Genomic DNA, 21,726 nt, shown 5'->3' on the forward strand with positions numbered 1-21,726 from the left:
TGTATTTATCATTTTGATGTAGTCATTAGATAATTCATGTAGTTATTTTGTAGTAGTCAATAGGTAATACATGTATTTATCATTTTGATGTAGTCATTAGATAATACATGTATTTATCATTTTAATGCGGTCAATAGATATACATGTAGTTATTTTGATGTAGTCATTAGATAATACATGTGTTTATTTTGATGTAGTAAGTAGATAATACATGTGTTTATTTTGATGTAGTCAATAGATAATACATGTGTTTATTTTGATGTAGTCAATAGATAATACATGTATTTATCATTTTGATTATTCAAAGAATACAGGGTTAAAAATTGGGAAAAAAGTTTGTAGCCCAGACCATATTCTAAATGTTCAACTAAATTCTACCCATTCAGTATGTAAAATAAATTATCCTCATGAATTCTATAATTATCACGTCATAATTTGAATGTTAGTATGTAAAACAAATTATCCTCATAAATTCTGTTATTGTCGTGGCATAATTTGAATGTCAGTATGTAAAACAAATTATCCTCATAAATTCTGTTATTATCATGGCATAATTTGAATGTCAGTATGTAAAACAAATTATCCTCATAAATTCTGTTATTATCGTGGCATAATTTGAATGTCAGTATGTAAAACTTATTATTCATATGATTACTATGATGTATATTAGATAAGGGAATTTAAATATGCATAACATGGAATTAAACTTTCTTTGATGCCATAGTCTAATACATATCAGAATATCATAAATTATTTTTATATCAGGATTTAACCAGACAGTTACAACAGGCCAGGAGGAAATTAGAAACTTACGAAACAAATGGAGACAAAGACAGTACTAGTCTGGGATCAAGGACAAGTTCCACTGGTTCTTTAAATACTTTAACCAATGGTGATGGTGCAGGTCATCCAGTCACACAGGTCCCACAGTTAGCTTACAGACAGTCTAGTCCCCCAGAACAGGTAAGTAACCAAGTAACACAAGTCCCACAATTAGCTTGCAGACAGTCTAGTCCACACAGATCCCTCAGTTAGCTTATAGACAGTGTAGTCCCTTAAGAACAGGTAAGTAACCAAGTCCCACAAATCCCACAGACAGTCTAGTCCTACAGGTTTGAAAGATATTTCATTGTAAATTTTCGATATGGCATGCCATACCTTTGAATAAATTTGGATCAGCACTCTTAGTCTAGTACTTGAAAATAGGTTGGTGATGCAAGACCTATATTTAGCTTGCAGACAGTCCAGTCCTTTGAAACAGTTAAGTCATCCATTCACATATTTCCTTACACTCATTAGTTGACGACATTACAGCTCAACCCACAGTTTTGCAAAAATATTTATTAATTTCAATCCTACCATATTAGATATTATAGTAATTTTCAAATATCAATTGTTTTTAAATTTCAGCAGTTTTGTAATGTCATTGTACGATGGATTTTTTGTGACATCACCTGTAAAAAATTGAAAATACTTGGTTTTAAATGTTTTAACAGAACATTACATCTGTTCTATTGACTTCAGAACTGTTGGTATTCTTAGTGATAAGAAGATTTTGTTTCAGGAATACCCTGTCATCACAGAACAAGTAGAGCCAGATAAACAAATGTTGATAGAAAGAATTGTTAAACTACAGAGAATGTTGGCACGACGCAATGAAAAAATTGAATTTATTGAGGACCATGCACATCAACTTGTGGATGAACTTCAGAAAAAAAATAAGTAAGAATATGAATATTATATTCTCTACAGCTTCATGTTGAAGTTCTTAGTCATAGTAAAATACAATGCCAGTAAATAGTTACACCATTGGTTTAAATTTCATTTTTTTTACTAATAAATATGTGCTAAGTAAGTCCCATTTGGTTGAACTTTGACCTTTTAAACATCTAATCTGCAACTACTATAAAACTGCTGAAACTAACAAATTTGTTATCACATGATGCCTTTGTGCACCTCTTATTAAACCTGTCATATGTCCTGTCTGTCTGTCCTTCTGTCCGAACTGTTTCCTAAGCAGCTTTGAGCATTGTTATACAACTTTGTGGGCTTTAATATAACCACATAGATTCCTTTTTCAGGAAAACTTGGTCTGATGTGTAGTCCGCAACTCCTCCTCAATGACTTGCAGGATTGTTATGAAACTTAATGGGTTGTTAGATTACCATATGAAAATATGCTTATTGTCAGGAATTTATGTTTGGACAGAAATTTTAGAAATGATGGCAGTTGGAACGTAGGCATTTTTTAGCAAAACTTGGTCTTATGTGTAGTTCACAACTCCTCTTTAAGGACTTAAGTTTTATGAAACTTAATGGGTTGTTAGATGACCATATGGATATTTGCATATTGTCAGGAATTAATTATGTTCTGTTATTATGTTGTCAATGAAAATTACCGCTAATACTGATTGCTGTTTGGAGTTGGGTGTTTTAGAAATCACAGCAAATTGTGTGTCAAAAGTATGTAGTCTATCCACCATAAAAACTGTGTTCAGTATGAATTGTATGTCCATTGGTTCCCAAATGTACATGGTTCAACAGGCTTTAGGGGATATTATCCCTTTAGGGGCTGTGTCTAGTTTTGTTTTTCTACCTGAATGTCTTTTGGAGTTTCATGGACTTGCACCATTGGTGAATCAAATAAGGACCTTCTTTGACAACTTAATGGAATTTGATGACACTTTCACATATTCCATATCACATCATGCCATTTTGCACCTCTTTGGTTTTTCCATCTGATTGATTTCTGAGGTTTCCTAATGCTAAACATAGGTCTTTTCATTAGTTTACCAAAGTGGGACCATCTATTCATCTGTAATTCCTCTGAAACTGCCTAATGGAATTGAATGAAATTTTCACACTCTTTATCATATAATACCATTTTGCACCTCCTACTTTGCTTTTCCTGAATGTCTTTTGGGTTCCTTATACAGTGATTTTCAATTTAACAAATTTCAGCAAAAAACAAGGAGAAAGTGTTTTATTTTCTACAGTGAATGACACAAGCTTGACTTTGTCTTTTATTGTCATTCTAAATGATTGATTACTTGATTAATACACCACTTTTGAATTACAGAAGTCATTATACATTTAGTATTAACTATTTTTAGGATAATACAGATGTATACATTACGTGAAGAAACTGGTACATTGACAGCAGAGGCAGCAGATCTCAGCAAAGTATAACTATTTCTTTTATATTTATATTTTGTATTTTGTCAAGAAATTGATAAACTGGTAAAAGTGTTTGTTCTTCAGGCAAGTTGTGTCTGACGGTTATTTGGATTATAGATTAATGGGTTTATCTCTTTAAAAGATATGTTGTTTCTAAACCAATTATCATGGCACATCTAAAGCACAAAAGATTTGTTGTTTTTAAACCAGTTATTGTGGCATATCTGAAGCACAAAGAAGTGACGTTTTTACAGTGCATGATTAGTGTAATCTCTTGGTTAGACACTAAAATAACATTCTATACAAACAACAATCTAATAGTGATTATATTGACTGTAAATTCTCCATGTTTTCTGATTACCTCGGTATTTGTGACTGCCTTTGTTGCCCCCATTGTAAAGCAATGCAGGGACTTAAACATGCCTGATGTTGGTAACACATCTCTTTAGGACTGTCATATCTAATTTTCTCAACAAATTTCGCTACTTTAAATTTCGCAGACAAAAAGAAAAATTGTAGCTATGATTGGCTAATATTCTTACATTTATCAGTGTTCCAGCTAGGCCCTTTTCAAAGGGTGGTCTGCCTGCCTTTTTCCAAGTGATGCCCTGGTTCCTTTTTTGGTGCCCTGCCCTTTTCCAAAGTCAAAAGGTTTTTATTATAGGAAAACAAATCATTTATTTTGCTGTTTAATAATGGTCTACCAATTTTGTAAACAATATGTGTGCATTGTAATTAACAATATTCTACATGTTTACCTTGCCGATGGGCAGCCAATCATTTTCTACTGCACAATCAATCTGACAAACGGGTCTAAATTTTGTAGAAACAGATGTGTATGCCTGTGTATACATATTACAGCACTTTGTATGTTTGTTTATTCAAAATGTCAGTTTTCTCGCAGTTTTTAATCTCTTCATCATTTTCTGCATTTTCAACACTATAGTATAGTTGCCTTAAGTTTTGCTTGCAGCAGTTATGATAAATACTATTCCATTGGAATTTGGAGGCCTTGCTCAGGAACGTTTCTCGAAATATGTGATCTAATATTACATAAAGAAAAAACTGACTAAAGACGATCTTCACTGTACAATACTTACTTCTCTCTACAAATAAAGTGCAGCTTCTTGTAAACATTAGTAATGTCTGAAGCAGTTAATGTTTCATACAGATATTGTCATAAAACACTTGGTCAACCGAAAAATGACCCAATATCATTCTCAAATTCATATGGACTTTCCCCACCCTTTTTCGACTGACCAACCCTATTTTTGTCCCCAGTGATGCCAATTGGAACACCTCAGCCTTTCTAGTTACACAAAAGAAAAACCTTGGAGGCAATAGGCAATCCTATTCTAAAATTATATTTAAACTGGTTGAATTTTTTACCATATCTTTTTCTCTTAGCTCCTCACTTAGCGCTAAAATTCATAGAAGAGTATTTGTTCCTTATTTCTAGTGATATCCAACTAAAATTTTTAGCACCACCTGATGGATAGAATTACTTTGATTCGTGTATGACTACAATTCCGGCAAATTTTTCAAGAAGAAATCCTCCTTTCTGCATCCGAGGTTATTTTTTAGTGTAGCGGATATGGCCAAGTATTTCCGATTGCTGTGATGCATCACAAGAGTACTTCGAAATGCAGGCATTCATCTGTCCGCACTATTTGTTTGTAATGCTTTTACTAAATGAGTTTGTATTTTGTATATGACCATTTTATGAAGAGTTACAGATTAAGTTCGACTTCGGTTACAGTTGAATGATTTTTACGGAAGTTATGGCCATTAGACTTAGAAAATTTGTTGTAGTCTTACAATGAGTAGTTTCAGATTAAGTTCAATTTTGATAACAGTTGATTGATTTTAATGGAAGTTATGGCCCTTGGTCTGTAAAATTGAATTTACAGTTTTCCGTACTTTTTTCTGTTATGCTTTTACCAATTGATTTTAAATTTTGTATGTAGTCTTACTATGAAAAGTTACAGATTATCTTGGACTTTATTTATGGTTGATTGATTTTTATGGAAGTTATGGCCCTTGGACTTAGAAAATTTCAGTGAATTTAAAGTTTTCCACACTTTTTTTTTCATGGGGGACATTGGAACACTGTTCTTTTATTCTATTTAAAAAAAAAAAAATTGTTATAAAACACTTGGTCAACTGAAAAATGGTCCAATATCATTCTCAAATTCATATGGACTTCAGGCATCCTTTTTCGACTGACCAACCCTATTTTTTCTATTAAACAAAAAACAAAAAAAAAGTTAAAATTAAAAATTCCTAATCTTCACCTGTACTTGTCAATGCTTACATTGTTCACCTTATTTTGCTTAACTATTCAACAACATGCCAAAGTGTCCTTTTTCAGGACATGCACCCTGCCTTTTTGAAATCCAAGCTGGAACACTTGTTATCCTTTGAAAAATGAAATTTCTTCAATATTTGTTTTGTAAACACACTTATGTCTTCATTTCTCATCAATTCAGATTAAATTAATACCAGATGTTGCTAACAATTTTCTCTTAGACAAGTTCAAATATTTGATGACTTCTTAATATTGTGAGAGTTTTCTCCCATGGAAATTGAAATTATTTGAGGAGCTTTCATTCTTGAATTTCTCAATAAATTAATTTTGTTAAAATTTACTCCAAATGTTGCTACTATGAATCTCATTAAAATGTAAAAAAACTCAACAAATGGTATTTTGATGGCTTTTATGTCCTTATTGCTGTCAAAAACTGTGGTGACCAGGGAACATAGAACATTATATTGAATTCGATAATTTATACTGACAGATGTCTGATATTCCTAAGCTTCATCTGTACCTTTCAATGCTTACCTTATGTTCTTTTTTCTCCTCACTGCTTTAACTGTATAATGACTCTTCATGAATCTAAAGTACCTAAAATGCACAACAATTTGATCAATATGATTCCTGAACAGTCTACCAGAACTCTATCAATATGATTCCTGAACAGTCTACCATAACTATATCAATATGCATGTGTCTTATCTTACTGTGTTTTAGCCACATCAGAGGAAGTTAAATCAGGTAAATTAGTGACCAAATAAGTTCAAAGGTCAAGAATTATCAGCATGAATAGATATGTGCATGTATAAGATGATTTTTGTTGTTTGTTTGTTTTCATTGTTTATATATTTGTATATTGAACTGTGAAATTAGATTTTAGTTCAGCAGTTACATTTCATGCTCAGAAGGTAGTAAACTAAGTATTTAGCACTGTGTATTGCAGAAATATTGTGTATTATAATTCCTGTTTTGCTGTGAAGTACCATCAACATTAGGGTTTTATTTTCCTTTCCTTGATTTAATTTTAGATACAACTCAATATTAGCAAATTTTAGTTCAAATGTTTTGGTATTATCCTGGCTTCATAATGTGTGCTAACTGCAGGGCAAGCTAGCTTGAAAAGAGGGGCCAGATATGGCTCAGAGTAAATTCAGGATAGAGTACCTCTGTGGGGGCCGGAAATGACTGTAGAATGTAAAGTCAAACTATCCTGTCATGACCGGAAATTTCAAAGTAGAATTAAATGTTAGCTTGATGAGGGCGAGAAATTACTAAGTAGTATTGAAGGTCAAGCTAGCTTGGTGGTTAGTGGTAGATACTTACTTGGACATATTTCAAAGATTTCTTCCCAGTCTAAAAAAATGAAAATTTGCATGAATCATGTAAAGATAGTGTTGTGATCTAGACAAATCAGACTTCCTCTGGTGATGTTCTATGTAGAAAAGAATGTCATAAATTGAAGATGTACACCTCTTACTATGAAGAAATTTTATTGCTGTTTTCCACCAATGACAGCATGTTGAGAATGTTTCGTAACTTTATGTTGTGGGTGGTACTTTCTTACTGTAACTCAAATTTTATTAAACAATTTTATTGTTTAAACTTTGCACAGTGTTCATATAAATTTTTGAGATGTACACCTCCTATTATTCTGAATTTTTTCCTACATTTTTATTTACCTTATTAAACTTTGCCATTCTTTGCTACTTAATAATGTTGTATATAATAATATGGAAGTACTGAACTGATATTATTCAAACTGTGCACAATGTTTATATCCATATTGGAGATGTACACCACCTATTATGGTGAAGTTAAATAATTTTTTGAAACATTTTTATCATGTGAAACGTAGTCAGTAGTGAGTTACATACTGGTGTAAAGTCATAGACCAATATTCTTGAAATTTTCACATATACATATTGAATATGTGCACCTTATAGTATGGACAAATTTAAAGGTAATTTGTAACCCACACTATAATTTATTAACTTCTTATATTAAATGCTGACAATTTGTGATGATTAGGCAGCCATGTTATCAGTCATATTATTGACAGCAATGATGTCAGCCAACAATTTACACACCTGAATTAAAGTCAACTAATGCCATCAACTTTTGTAAAATAAGTCTATAATATTTGATTGGCTACTTAACAGCTGAATTTAACCAGATTTGACGTACATGTAAATGATGCATGATACATCCTCTTCATACAGCTCCTATTAAACAAGGTAAATCCTCTACTTGAAACAACTTCAGATAAATCATTTTCTTGCCGAACTGAACAAGGAGTTGTTAATTTTTTAAAGGCTCAGCTTGCCAGGAAACACAGTATAATGGGTTCTGTTTATAGTTCTCACCAAACAGATGGCACGATGACACTTGATTTATCTCTGGAAATTAACAGGAAGTTACAAGCAGTACTGGAGGATACACTTCTTAAAAATATGACCTTAAAGGTAATGTTAAGGATAATCTAATACCTTCATTGGGTTGAGTTATATGTTTCTGGCTGTTACTTGAAGACTCCCTTAGCCTTATATTTTCATATTTATACATTTGTACAATATGTTTACATATTATATACAAGTTTACACAAGCAGTTAATACTTTAAAGCAGAAGGTAAATACATTACTTAGGACCATTTGAGGTTCATCAGTACCTTTAGACAAATATGGCCTCAATTTCACCACTAATTTCCCACTGACTAAAGACAAAACTGTGTATCTTAGAATAATTTTAGGGCATTGCATCCCCAAGATATAAAAAAGTTGCATACATTTATTAACTTATATCAAAAACTGGCCTGACTATTGCTGTTTTAATTTTATCAATTCTGCAGAGAGGGCAAAAATGAAGTTATTCTGGATAATGTTTTGAGATGTATTAATAGTAAACTGTATTCACATTGACATGTTGGCCTATTGAAGGACAGTAGCTACCTATACATGATAGGTGATATAAACTGTGTAAATAATCTCAGGTGTTTGTTTATTTTTGCAGAATTGAAAAAAAATAACCCTGCAAAAGTCAGGCCAGTTTTAGATTTAATTTTACATGAACTTGATGTATCTTTTTCATATCTAGGGGATACTATGCCTTAAAACTTTTCTAGGTACACAGGTATGTCTACAGTCACAATGAAATTAATGGTGAAATTTGGGCCATATTTGCGGAAAGGTAATGATGAACCTTGAGTGCAGAACAGATTTTATTAGACTGTCACACCATTTGACTGTTCGTGTGTTATTGCCGTTTTTTGGTTTGAGTCTCTGTGATCACAAGAGAATACTTTCTTTAGTTTAAAATAGATTTTATTCTGGAGATTGTGTTACATTATTATAGCCTCTCTATTTTAAGTGATTATGTTGTCTGTCCATTCTTATGTCCTACCCTTCGTGCTTCCATTCTTCCTTCACATTTTCGTATCTTCAACTCATCCCAATCCAATATGAAATTGAAAGCGAATAATTTAACAGTTAAATGGATTCATATGAAATTATTCCCATTAGATAGATTTACAAGAAATTTCTAGGGAATAATTTAATCTTTAGATGGATTCATGTGAAAGGAAACGATATTAGGTAATGCCATTGTGAACAAGGACTTTACTAGTAAATTAATAAGATGGTGCAGGTACATTTTGTTGTTACTACTCCTCCTAAACATGGATTTTTATAAATAAGAGTGTATGTGAAATTATTATTGGTTATTTTCTTTGTGCACCTGCTATTTAGATTTTTTTTTTATTTTAATGAATTTGGGGTTTCCATGTGGTAATTCTGATTCTAATGAACTCTCAAGATATGATATTTAAATTCCTTGGTGCACCTGCTATTTCAATTTTGATAAAGGGAGAGTACCATTTTCTTTCACTACTGCTTGCTAACTACATGGTAAACCATTATAAATATTCAGGAAATGAGGTTATGCCATTGTGCACCTACTATTTAGATACTATATAGTTTAAAGGTTAACTCTCACTATGAAGATCTCAGCATATCTTTAATGTGTAACAATGTTATCATTTTAATTAGCCTTATATAATTGTTTAATATCGTAATCTTATGATACATACACGTTTAAGAAACATTTATATACACTATTTTAAACAATTTTATTGACATATATTATTTTTAGGAAAGTTTAGACACCCTCGGGGAAGAGATATCAAGGCTTTCTCAGGAAAATAGACAAATACAACTGAAACTGGAGCAAATGAGGAGATGATGTTCTATTTACTGACCTATAAAGCATAATCGTATTATCTCTTATGACAAGTTTTGTGATGTGTCAATAGGCAATTACGAAGAATCTTATTTTATACCCACTGCCTGAAAAGTGGAGGGTGTTTAGTGATCATACTGTCTGTCCATCTCTCAAACAACTGATTGGAATTTGATGAAACTTTCACACTTTCTTTATCTTATGATGTGTACCTATTTTGTTTTCCTATCAGAATTACTTATAGGGTTTTCTATGGAAGGAAGAGGGGTTACATGTATCACCAAGTAAGCTTTGATTACAGTTTTTATTTTCTAGTTAATTTCTTTAGAATACTGACATATAAATTTGGAAGCATTTAGTTCTAGAGGGTATTTCGATAGAAAATTAGAGGTTATTTGATATTATATAGTTCATATATTGAAATGAAAGACTTGAACTAGTACCATGATAGAATAGTTAATATTTGGTACTAGGATTTACCAACGAAAAAGTTACGGAATAACATAGATCTGTAATTAAAGAGATTTGCTACTAACTGGTATCTCACATTAACACATGACGGGAAACCAGATCTCGTACTTACTTAATGGACAATGACAACTTGACTTTAAATGACCATAACTAAAAAAGTATTGCGAGTATTGAAATAAAACCTTCAGTTTCCCATTTACAATATTGTAGCTTCATGTTCATACCCCATTTTTTTTCTACCAAAACAAGTAAAAAAGAAGTATTAAAAAAAGCTACCTTCCCTTGATTTTTTTATGAAAATGAATATAATTCAAAATTAAATTCAGAATTTTCACATAAACCTATTACAACTTTTTTTGTTTTTAAAGATCATTAAATAAAATCTTCAGTTCCACATTTTTACTTCTTTTTGGCATCTGTTACAATTTATTTCAGATTTTCAACAAAAGGGAAAAAATTAGTTGAATGAATAAGTGGAAAGGTGAGGGAATCTGGTTCTCTGTCGCACAATTTATTACAATTTATTTCACATTTTCATCTAAAGGGAAAAAATTAGTTGAATAAATAAGTGGAAAGGTGAGGGAATCTGGTTCTCTGTCGCAGATAATTTTATGGATATACTTGCTAATTAACAGGTTTCTTACCTTTTTAATTATAGGTCTCTATATATAAAATTTAAAAAAAAAAGATCATCAGAATTCAGTCATTGCAGCATAAAATTAGAACAAATGAACACTTGTATTAAAAAATAAAATCACAAACGCCATTATTCACATTTTTCACACCTGGCACCCCCACCCCCCCCAAAAAAAAAAAAAAAAAAACTGAGAAAAAGGTGCCTGCAGTTGTTATTTATTGAAAGGGACTTTTATTTTTTATTTTTAAAAATCTTTCTTGTGTTGACAGTGGACCAACTTGGTAACATTCCATCAGTAAAGTTTTTTATATATCTTGCTACTTAAGTTGAGGGGCAATTAGATTTCTGTCATGGCATCAACTTTACTATTGTGTTGACCATGTCAAACAGTGATAAAGGCAACAAATTATAATATGTAATGTTATACTGCTTATATTAATAACTTTATGGTTGATATTTACTTTGTTCTGTAAAATTGTATACAGGACCTATTTTATCAGGATAGTTCTTAACATTCAGACAGTTTGCTTTAAAAAATCAAGCATGCATTGAATTTTAGCTTAAATATTTTCTAAATTTCAAAACACTGTTAATTTGTAAGAGGTCAATGAATTATTATTTTCATCATTGTACATTTCAAACCATGTACAAATCTTCTGTTTGACAGCACTTTTACTATGCTGTGTACTGCAAGTAAGCTTTGGCTGCATTTTTTATAGGACCCCAAAAAATTGTAGTCGTATTATTTTATCATGTCATCATTGTCTTTGGCTTTGTGGTCATTGTTAATTTTTTGTTTCCATGTGATAACTTAGTTCTGGTCTAATTTTGAAAAAAAATCATTGTATTCCTCTTGGAAATCTGTTCCTGAATTTTTTAATCAGTATTGGAATATTTCTCACTGTTTTTGAGAAACAAAAGGCATAAGGTGCCAAAAATGTCATTTTTGAAAGACTCTATTCTTTAAAATTTTTCATCAGATTCTAATGATTTTTATAAACCACAAAACATTTGCAGTAGTATAATGTTATGATGCCATCATCTTTGTCAGTGTCAGCAGATTTTATGTGTTTTGGACTGTTTTCAAATTATAGGTTGTCAAAATTTGGCTGCCCAAAGAATTAAACTTTTTTATTTTTGGTCCGATTTCAAAAATTTTTTTGATTGGATTCTTCATAAAAATCCCTGCTAGCACTTACAATCAGATTTCAGATATCTCTTAAGTTTTTTTAGTTATGAAGGGTCAAAGGGGCCACACATGAAAAGATCTACTTTTTAGCTCACTTGGCGTTAGTCGTCGTCATCGTTAACAATTATACAAAATTCTTCTCCTCTGATACTATTTGACTAATTAGAACCTAACTTGGTATGAATGTTCCTTGGGATATCCTGCGTAGAACTGATATGGGAATTTTTGATTCGTCGAACAACATGGCCGCTGTTACTAAAAATAGAACATAGAGATCAGGCAGTAGTTTTTTGCATATATTTCTAAAACCGTTAGGTTAAGCTAAATTCTGACATAGGGTAAAAGTGTTCAGCATGATGAGATCTATCTCGGATCAAATTTTGGTATTAATGTGTTTAGCCATGTTGGAGTTTTTGCCTTTTTTTCAATAATTTTTTGCAATTTTTAATGTTATTTCTTTCAAAAATCTTCTCCTCTGACACTACTTAACCAATTGAAACTAAACTTAGTATTTAATGTTCCTTGGGGTATCCTGCATAGAACTGATGTGGGGATTTTTGACTGTCGAAAAACATGGCCACCATTACTGAAAATAGAACATAGAGATCAGACAGTAGTTATTCACATATACATCTCCAAAACCGTTAGGGTTAGCTGAATTCTGACAGCATGTAAAAGTATTTCGCATGATGATATCTATCTGTGCTGAAATATTGGTTTTAATCAGTTAAGCTACGTTGGAGTTCTTGCCCTTTATTGATGTTTTTTTGCTATTTTTAATGTTATTTCTTTCAAAAATCTCCTCTGACATTATTTGATCAATTGGAACCAAACTTGGTATGAATGTTCCTTGGTGTATCCTGCATAGAACTGATGTGGGGATTTTTTATCTGTCATAAGACATGTCCGCTGTTACTAAAAATAGAACAAATTCCTTCAATAGCTGAAATGATCCTTATTATTAGGACTACAAAAGTCTTCAGGGATAAAAGTTGTCAGACGAATCCTTGTAAGAGTTATTGCCTTTGAAAGGGGGAAAAATGACTTTTTTTTTTTTTACAGTTTTCAGTCAATGTCTTGAAAACTATGATAGATTAAAAGGAACTTTCAACTGTGGAAATGATCTTATGATAAGTCCTACCAAAGACTTCTTGAGTCAAAATTGTTGGACAACTTCTTGTTAAATTTATTGCCTTTGAAAAGCAAAATTCAACAAGGTGAGCAATTCAGGCTCCTGGGAGCCTCTTGTTTTTAATTTTGGTCTGATTAAAAAAAAATTTTTTTATTGAATTCCTCATTGAAATCCCTGACTGTTTTTTAATCACTTTACATATATCTCTTATAGATTTTGAATTATAAGGGGTCAAAGTGGCCACACCTGAAAAAATCTACTTTTTTATTTTTGGTCTGATTTTGAAAATTTTTAATTGAATTTTAAACTGTGCAATATAGTGTCCAAACCATTTGTTGTGTCCATTATAAATTGTAAGTTCTAATGCTTAAGTGCGTCAAAAACTAATATTGTGTACACACTTGCCCCAACTGTTCATGGTTCAAGCACTGCAGTCATATCATGTTGCACTCAGCAAAGCTTTTTATTTTTGTAAATTGTTCTTCTTTACATTGGCTTTAAGAAGTATGCTAGCAAATGTTTTATTCTATCATTAACTGTATTTGAGATTACAGGGTACAAAGTGATCTATGAAAGCACCCTGAAAGCAGAACTTTTACTTAAATTAAATTTAAAAATAATGTGCAATATTGTATCCAAACCAGTTCTTGTGTCCATAATGAACTGAAAGTCCGTATGTTTAAATGTGTCAAAAACTTTTTGTCCACACTTGCCCTAAGTTCAACTGGCTGTTGTCATAATGTGCTGTACTTATCAAAGCTTTTTATTTTTAGCTGCTACTGAATTATTTTGTAGCTAGTAATTAACTTTATTATAAGTATGCTGTCTCCTATTTTGGATTATGCCAAACTTCCAGCTTAATGATTTCAATAAGGTTTGAATTAAGTGGGGAAGATTGATATGATGATTTTGTTTCATCCACCCTTCTAACATACTTGTGATGCTATATTTTGTGCATCTGAAGTGTTTCAAGAAATATGCATTGAGCCAAATTGTGTTCATATTACATCCATCAATCATAATTTTGTCCCATCCACTAATGATGTTACTAGTATGTAAGGGAATATGTGTGTGTAAAATAATATATCTGTTGGATGGGAGAATCTGCTGTTTTTGTGTCCTTTGTTTATCATTTTGTGTGTGTAAGGTGTTGAATGTGCAATATGATTACATGTACTATATTCTTTGCTTTAAAGCCTGTTTATACAGGTTATCATTTTGTTTAATGTAAAGGTTGTTATGTCAATACATCTAACTTTAGTTAAAATTGAATGTCCTTTATACCAGGTATTGCATGTTTCTATACTTTACTTCTGTACTTGACAGTTTATAGTGTGTCTATGTACTGGATTCCTAAACTTCACAAGAATCCATACAAACAACGTTTCATAGCTGGATCTGCAAAATGTACCACCAAACCTCTGTCAAAACTTTTAACTTCTATACTCACAACTGTCAAAGAGGATCTACAGTCCTACCACAACACTTGTTACTCCCGTAGTGGTATTAATTCAATGTGGATCCTGAAAAATTCAAAAGATCTTTTGTAGACAATCAGTTCAAGACTATTATCTGAATATAATAGCATTAAAACCTATGATTTTTCAACACTGTATACTTCTATTCCCCATACTCAGTTAAAATCCCGACTTAAAAACATTATAGATCGTTGTTTTTCCAAAAAAGATGGTACACCTAGATACAAATATATAGTTCTTGGTAGAGATTCCTCATACTTTGTAAGAAATAATTCCAAATATACAGAGGAAGATGGTTACAAAATGCTGGAATTTTTAATCGACAACATATTTGTCCAGTGTGGTGGACGTGTTTTTCAACAAACGGTCGGCATTCCAATGGGAACAAATTGTGCTCCTTTACTAGCTGACCTATTCCTTCACTCTTACGAGGCTGACTTTATAGCTGATCTGATCAGAAAGAAAGAATATTGTTTGGCTAGATCCTTCAATCTCAGTTTCCGCTATATAGATGACGTGTTATCTTTAAACAATCCTAATTTCGGGAATTTGATACATTGCATCTACCCAAAAGAACTTGAGATAAAAGATACTACAGACACTGTGAAGTCAGCCTCATATCTTGACCTACACTTAGAAATCGATGGTAAAGGAAAACTATTGACCAAACTTTACGACAAACGTGATGACTTTTCATTCAGAATTGTCAACTTTCCTTTCATATGTGGCAACATTCCTTCTGCTCCTGCGTATGGAGTGTTCATATCACAACTCATACGTTATGCCAGAGCTTGCCGGGACTACGCAGACTTTTTGTATCGCGCTAGAACTCTGACAAATAGGCTTCTGGAACAGGCTTATGTTGCTACAAGATTGAAGTCATCACTACAGAAGTTTTATGGTCGTCATCATGAACTCGTGGATCGTTATGGTGTATCCATCATTACCACGAAAACTGATTTATTCAACGGGTCATAGTTTTCCTTTCCTCGTTTGTCTACCCCGGACTTGACTTTTTATGAGCAACTCGGCGGGTGTTTGTAGAAAAGCAGAGGACGCTTACCCTACCGGTGCACCTGGTCCATGCTCCCAGTTTTTAGTGGAGTCCGAGTTGCTCATTTGCTTTTGTTACTTAGTATGTATGATTTTAGTTACTTTATGTTCTTTGTTGTGTATGTCTGTTTTCCATGTCTGGTCTTTGTCCCTGGATTACATTCTTTTGATTACCGCTATAACCTTGGTTCCCTTGATTACTCTTTGACAAAATTACATATTGTCATATAGAACACATTATTATAACTGTCGAGATTTATATATGTCTAAAGATAGAATGAATTATATGTGTTTCTGTCATGCCTTCAATACATTAATTGGTGAAGTAGCATGAAAGGTTGCGATATTATCAGATTGTGTTTGATATAAACAGAAAAGAGTTACAATTGTAATGGACATAAACCAAATGAAATTTGTGTGAAGTAATAAGTTTACTGTTACCTCTCATGACTTTTTGAACTTTCTATGAAGTATACTGATCAGCTGTTGTAAGGCATACCATTTGATTGAACAATATTTCAACCATATCATTGTATACAGGGCTATTTTTGTAGTATAGAAATTATAGTGTATTATTTATTTATTTTATTGACTGTGATATTTTATTAAGGTGATTATACAGTTGGCAAGACTAATACTAGCTAATTATTAATGGAGGAGCATTACATTGCTCTGACTTGGTGGAAAGTATATTCACAGAACACAATCCAGTTTCCCCAGTTTTCTGTTGTGGTTAGTTATCTCCAACATCAAGTCTGAATCTTTCATAATTCTATAATTGCTTTTATCAATGGTTTCACTGTTTATTGTAAGATAGAGTGTTCGAGTTGTTATTGAATGTTACTTTATTTTCCTGATAGGAATACATGTGATAAAATAAACTATAAAAGAGACCATGGTTGTTGTGTCCAGTTGTAAAACAAACCTTCTAGCTAAAGTAATTATATGTTTTTAGTAGGATTTCATGTATGAAAGGAGTATGATTTTTTGAAAACATGAAGATATATTTACCATACTGGTCCTAGACACAAATAACATACTTTGGATAAACCCGCAGAAAGGGTGGACATTTATGATGTCTAACCACTTTACACCACACTACCTCATTAAACAGAAATTTTCTTATCTTATCAAATGGTGTTTCGATAAAACAGATCAAAATTATGTTTGCTGTAATAAAGAAAGATCATTTTTCTCAGACGACCCAGACAAGCATAAAAATTATATTTGCTGGACTTGTGAGGACAAGATTAATTTAATTCAGTCAATTTTCTTGACAACATTTATACCTGTTTCGGGGATAAAATTTATCGGCAGGTTGTAGGAATTCTGATGAGCGCAAATTGTGCTCCTTTAAAGCTGCATTAGCTGTCAAATTTGTTTCGTTTTTATTCTACTGAATTTTGCTGATTCAATGAAATAAGTTTGTAGGAATGCAATTGAAGCAATAAATGTCGATAATTCCCACAGAATATTGCAAAAACAACGTTTTTTTAATCAGAGAAGATCGATAGCTCTGATCTAATTATTTTTCGCCATTACTTCCGAAGATTGCCGACAGGACATTCACCTGGGTTAAAAATACTTTAACCTTTGTAAAAAAAAATAACAATAAAAGATACATAGGTAAGCACGTGTCTTGTTTTCATTTCATTTCATCTACTTCATGATTAGTTTCAAATAAACAATATCACAATAGGTAAATTTCAAAAGGATCCTTGCCTTATATTCGACTTTTTTCTTTTACGGCTTGAGTCCGTCGTTCTTCCTTACCGTTGAATAACCATTTTTGCTTTGCAATCAGATTTGTTATTAAAGAAGCGACCCTTACAGCACATGCGCGGATTAAGGTCACCAGAAGTCACATGCATACGAATTTACTTAGGTCGATTTTTTGTCTTGCAAGACAATAAATATATAGACACCTATTTCATGTATTAAATGCATTTTATTTGTGGATATCAAATGAAATTATACTGGGAAAGTATAATTTAGTAGAAATAACTCAAAGTTAGGTATATCTCAACAGAAACAAAAATTTACGAAAATGACAGCTAATGCAGCTTTAATAGCAGATCTATTCCTGCATTGTTGTGAATCTCAGCTTATGGTCAAACTTCATTAAGATCCCTCAAAATCTTATTTAACAGGCAAATTAAATTTCATAATACTTATCGCTACCTTGAGGATATTTTTGCGCTGAATAATCCTGATTTGTTCGTATACACTGCTGAAACTTACCCTAAAGAATTGACTTCGAATAAAACTAGTAAGGTCAGTTTTAATTGTTTCCAATTCACAAGGTAAACTCAAAACTAAAATTAACGGCAAGAGGGATGATTTCTCTTTTCTAATTGTTAATTTTCCCTTCCATGACGGGAACGTTCCTTTGGCTCCTCCATACGTACGGTATACATATTATTCAACAACTTCGATATGCCCGTGTTTGTAGAGGTTTTTGACTTTAATGAACGAAATCTCTGTATTATCGGTAAATTGTTGAGTCAATGTTTTCGTTACCATAAATTAGTTTTACTAAATTCCTCTACAAATATAAAGATGAGATACTGAAGTTTGGTTGACAACTTGTACTTGCCGTAACTTAATCAAATATGGGATTTCACATCCTAGTTTTTATGGTAATGTAATAAAGCTCGAAATCCTGGTAGTATGGGGAAAATATTTGATTTATTCTTCATCGTATCATTGTTTAATCTTTAAAATTATGTTTTTATTGGGTCTAACATTGCTTACAGAAAAGCGACCACTCTTTCGAGGTTGGTCCAGCTTTTTGTAATTTGTTGTATTTGTTAAGATGTTTGTATTCTGTATCAACCTCAAGAGTTCAATCCAAATTAGACAGATTTTATAGTTCGTTTTATTGTTTATTGCGTATTTTCCACCTCTGTTGCAGGTTCGGGGAGGGTTTGGGGTTTTTATATATGGCTAGAATAAATAAAGACCTTTCTAAACAACATTTGTTAGAACGATTTAATAACACCATAAGATATTTAGAAGATATTTTGGCTCTTAACAACGACGACTTCGATTAATATTTGTTTTTGTTCGTATTTGTAACAATGTTTCAGATTTTAACGAAATAAATCTTTATATAACCGAGATACAGATACAGATATTTTATTCTTATAAACCATAAATACAATGTATAGAGAAATGCCATAATAAAAACAAACAAACAAAAAACAAGACAAGACTAGACACACTTACACACTCACCCATTCATACCCCAGGAAAACATTTACTTCCTAAGAAATAACCTGTAAGTTACCGCTTATGGGGAATTTTGGATCATAGCATGCCCCTCTTGATTAAATTGGTCTTTCAATTTTGTTTTTAATGCAGCTATTAACCATTCGGTAATAAAAACTGCTTGGTATAACCATATATATAAGTAGCTAGTATCGTCCAATGTTTTCTTCACATGTTTTAACCAGGAAAACTCATAATTGTTTTCCATATATAACTTGAATAAGACATCGTAGGAAATACGCGAAAGTTTTTCTTCTTTTCCATTTAATAGACGCGCCCAAAAAGATATTCTTATTTTGATATCAACATTTACTGGCATCATGTCAAGTTCACTATATATCATATAGTTGGGTGTTGATGACTTTAATTTGTGTAAGAGTTTGCAAAACCTTAGTTGAACATTTAATAGGGATGATATTGATTTGCTAAAACTCCATATTTCAGCGCCATATAGTATTCGATTTGACACACAATTGACAAATTTTGTGTTCTTCCTCGAGTAGTTTTCGGTATCGCAAGCTTGTACAAATATTCACAAAATTGTTCAACCGATACAAGGTTCGGATATCTCCCGCCCTATGGTAATTTTCTACACAAAGCACAGAAAGCTCAATACTCACCCAATAAGCGAAGTAAACCGTTGAATTCGTAAGAGATATGCATTGTAGTTATTATTATATTGTTATCATATCGTTGAAGATATCAATTTTATACGCAAATTGAGGTCGTATATAGCAGGGACTTCATATAACATTGGTATGACGCTGTCGTCGTCAAAAAAGGGGCTTAAAACAAGCATTTCGTGGAATTTCATTATGGAACTCCAATAAAAGCATAGGAATGGCTATGATATTGTTCCGCAATACTCTATACCAAAATGGTCAGACTTAGATTGATTTTTGGGGTAAAGACTTGAAATTTTCAGAAATTTGGGACCAAAAGGGGGGCCCAGAAACATGCATTTTCCTGATGTTCAGACAATAACTTGACTATTAGTGAATGAATCTTATTGACATCGTTTAACAAGATGCCACACCACAAAAGGAAAACTGGGTTGTGACTTGAGCCAAGTAAGAATAAGGGGTCATTAAGTGGTCAGAAACAAGTTTTTTTGTATTTCTTAACGATAACTTGTTAATTTCTGGTCAGATTTTGTTTTTTTTTAAATAAGATTCCTCGTGATAATCCTTGCCTGCATTTTTCAATTAGGCTTCAGATACCTTTTACAGTTTTCGAATTATAAGGGACCAAATGGGACCACATAACAATATGGACTTTTTTTTGGTGCGATTTTGAAATTTTATTTTCTTGGATTCCATTTGAAATTCCCAGCCAAAATACAAGAGCTTAAAAAGTAGGCTTACAAAAAAAATCCTATCATTTACTGAGATAATGAGGTACAAACTGATCCACGAACCTTGAACCAGACCTCTATACTAAAATTGAATTTCAAAATATTGTGCAATATTGTGCCCAAATGAGTTGTTGTGTCTGTAATGTACTGTAAGTCCCTATGTTTAGTGTGTCCACATTTGCCTCAAGTGAACTTCAACTGGCTGCGGTCGTAACATGCTGCTTTCGGTGAAGCTCTTTATTTGGTATTAACATTGATCTTTACATAGAAACGAACACACTGTAAAAGCAGTTTTCGGCAAAACACGGGTTGTGTCCTAATTGTATGACATATGATGTACCGTGGTTCTAAACCCCGTATGTGAAGAATTGGGATTGATATTGCATACGGTGAGGGCACAACTTTTTTTAGGTTTAAACTGGTCTGGCCCTGGTACGTCAGTTAACTGCTAGTAGTCCTTTGTTTGTGCAGTTGTATAACGTATAATCAGTTTCTGCATTTCTGTTTTAACAAGGGAACCAGACCCTGTAATGTTTCGTTTTACTTTCAGTTTACTTTTATGTTGTTTGAGCATATGGGGCAACTATTTCGCTGTACCTGTATATAATGTTGTTTTGGGAACAGCTGCAGCCTGACCAATGGTGCGGGGAAGACCCATTGGTGGCCTGGACATTTTTCATCCAGGTGGGATTGTTATCTCTTTCACATGTTCACTATATCCATTCTAGTTATATATTACATATGTTTGGTCGCTGTTACTTAAAATAGAACAAAGGGGTTAGACAGAAATTTTTCGCATATCTCTCCAAAACCGTTAGGGTTAGCCAATTTCTTTCCATTGACGTAATGATCCTTATTATAAGGTCTACAAATGTCTGTTGGGATCAAAGTTGTCGGACGACTCCTTGTTAGAGTTATTGCCATTGAAAGGTAAAACATGGCATTTTTTTACCTTTATATGCCAATATCTAGGAAACTATGATTGATAGAAAGAAACTTTCAATTGCTGAAATGATCCTCATGATACTAGTAAGGCCTACAATTAAATGTAAAGATCAAAGTTGTCAGACGACTCCTTGTTAGAGTTATCGCCCTTGAAAACGGAAAATGATGTTTTGACAGATTTCAGCCAATATCTATAATAGATAGAAAGGAACTTTCAAACATTAAAATGATCCTTATGATAAGGCCCATCCGTCTTCTTGAGTCAAAATTGTCGGACAACTGCATGTTAGAGTTATTGTCCTTTAAAGGCAAAAATTGAAACAGGTGAGCGAGTCAGGCTCCTGAGAGCATTTTGTTTTGAAGACCCCCAAAGTAGCAATCCTCTAGAGCATGCAGTGGTTACACACTGTAGGTGTTTATAGGTACAACATCATACCTGTCAAATTAACCAGTTATGGTGGGCTACATTCACCAAA

General features: G+C 32.5%; 1 protein-coding gene across 3 annotated transcripts in view; it reads left to right on the plus strand.

The window, feature by feature from the left end:
- LOC148623203 (coiled-coil domain-containing protein 186-like) overlaps positions 1–16,575 on the plus strand; it is a 46,505-nt gene extending 29,930 nt beyond the window's left edge. For 2 of the 3 annotated variants that reach the window (XM_088573812.1, XM_088573813.1), the window contains exons 14-19: positions 766–963; positions 1,565–1,722; positions 3,113–3,182; positions 6,208–6,231; positions 7,803–7,952; positions 9,635–16,575. In XM_088573812.1, the coding sequence (XP_088429938.1) occupies positions 766–963; positions 1,565–1,722; positions 3,113–3,182; positions 6,208–6,231; positions 7,803–7,952; positions 9,635–9,724 (690 nt within the window). In that variant the 3' untranslated portion in view covers positions 9,725–16,575. The remainder of the gene's footprint in view (positions 1–765; positions 964–1,564; positions 1,723–3,112; positions 3,183–6,207; positions 6,232–7,802; positions 7,953–9,634) is intronic. The other variant, XM_088573814.1, reaches the window with a different exon arrangement.
- Positions 16,576–21,726: the final 5,151 nt, after the last annotated feature.

Source organism: Perna viridis, chromosome 3 (assembly GCF_037379345.1).
Source record: "Perna viridis isolate PV_CMFRI_1.1 ecotype Kerala chromosome 3, ASM3737934v1, whole genome shotgun sequence".
Lineage (NCBI taxonomy): Eukaryota > Metazoa > Mollusca > Bivalvia > Mytilida > Mytilidae > Perna > Perna viridis.